At 37.9% G+C, this 1,506-nt stretch overlaps 1 protein-coding gene across 1 annotated transcript in view; it reads left to right on the top strand.

Annotated features, from left to right (window-relative positions):
• The window catches only part of cep112 (centrosomal protein 112), a 124,085-nt gene extending 122,597 nt beyond the window's left edge, over positions 1-1,488 (top strand). Inside the window, exon 25 of the mRNA XM_014010148.1 lies at positions 402-1,488. Within this exon, the coding sequence (XP_013865602.1) occupies positions 402-518 (117 nt within the window). The 3' untranslated portion in view covers positions 519-1,488. The remainder of the gene's footprint in view (positions 1-401) is intronic.
• The last annotated feature ends 18 nt before the right edge of the window (positions 1,489-1,506 follow it).

Genomic DNA, 1,506 nt, shown 5'->3' with positions numbered 1-1,506 from the left:
TATAAGAATAATTTGTTATTTAACATTGAAAAACAAGATATTTTTAAATATATAGATATTGGCAGAAATTGGCCCTTGACTAAATTTAGAATTTTGGCCCCCTTAACTGAGTTTGACTCTTCTTATTTATTTTATTTATCATGAAGTGGTATTTAACTGTTTTTTTCTTGCATTTTTCAATAATATAAGATTTTTAAATGATTACATTCAGGATTTGTTTAGAGTGTCCTAAATTTGTGAGTTTGTCTGAGCTTTATGCTTATTAAGCACATTTTTCTTTAGTACAATGAAACTAAATACTTAGTTAAATCATAAATCAGTTTGTTTCAAACAAATTCTGATCTTTGTGGTGTGTTTTTCCTGCAGCTCTAAAYCATTTTGTTCTCTTTGAATCCTTCCAGTCTTCTTCTTTCTCCATCCCCTCCAGTGAATCTCCTACTCAGCCCCTTCTTAACCACACTCATTTAGAAGAACTTGACGTTTCCCAGCGCTTCCATTGTAAAATAATTTGGTTGTAACAATAGAAAATAGACATTGTGGTGCAACATTTTGTGAAACGGGCTCATCAGAATCCCCTGCCTAGTTTAAATGCATCTCCCAAGATCCCATTTCAGCACACAGACCACAGTTCTCTGATCAGATGTTTATACAACGTAATTCTCGACCAGAGCTCCTCATGTCTTGGGTTTTGCACATTAGCATGAGTTGTTTTTATATGGTAAAAGAAAAAAATATATAGGTATGAAGAGGTTTTTTTATGTTAAGTGTCAAATGAAATGCTAGAGTTTGGACTGAGGTCTCCCCCACAGAAAGGAATGTACCCTCGGCTCCAGCACGGTAGTCCCAGAACAATACGGGTTCTTTTGGATCTGTGATTATATTCTGCCAGTCTCTAGGTGCCAAGTAAATGGAGATGGAGGTTTTTATTTTCACTTCATAAATAAACTCACAACTTGTAGCCAAACAAAAGAACGGCGCAGAAAAAAAAAAGCATCCAGCCCTCAGCTAATTCAGACCATAATGTGTGCCCTGTGTCCCACTGTGCTTTAACCCCCTCTGCCCTAATCTCCTGACCCCACCAACCCCTGCTGTCTTGACCTCTGGACTTAACAAGCGAGCTGTTCTTTCCCTCTGTCCTCCTCAGCTAACAAACACCCCCTAAAAGCACAACCATGGAGTCGTCTCCACGTCAAGCTGCTGTCCTGCCTCCAACCGTCTGATTACACTCAAAACAAACACGTTTTAAAAATTAATGCATCCGAGTTTTCTTTGTATGTGTGTTTTCTGGGCTTGTGTTAAAAACTTTTCTGGTATAATCTCCTGCTTCGACCCGTACTAGAGACTAAATCTCAGTCCTAATGGTGGAATTTCATGTTTGGGTTAAAATGTATTAATAAAAGGCTACAGAAATGAGTGAAAATCAATACAATGTCCTAATAAGGATAGCAATACCAACGTGTGTGTGTGTGTGTGTGTGTGTGTGTGTGTGTGTGTGTGTGTGTGTGT

This window comes from Austrofundulus limnaeus, unplaced genomic scaffold, assembly GCF_001266775.1.
Source record: "Austrofundulus limnaeus strain Quisiro unplaced genomic scaffold, Austrofundulus_limnaeus-1.0 Scaffold65, whole genome shotgun sequence".
NCBI lineage: Eukaryota > Metazoa > Chordata > Actinopteri > Cyprinodontiformes > Rivulidae > Austrofundulus > Austrofundulus limnaeus.
The sequence above is the reverse complement of the archived record's forward strand: the minus strand, read 5'-3'. Positions and strand labels throughout refer to the sequence as shown.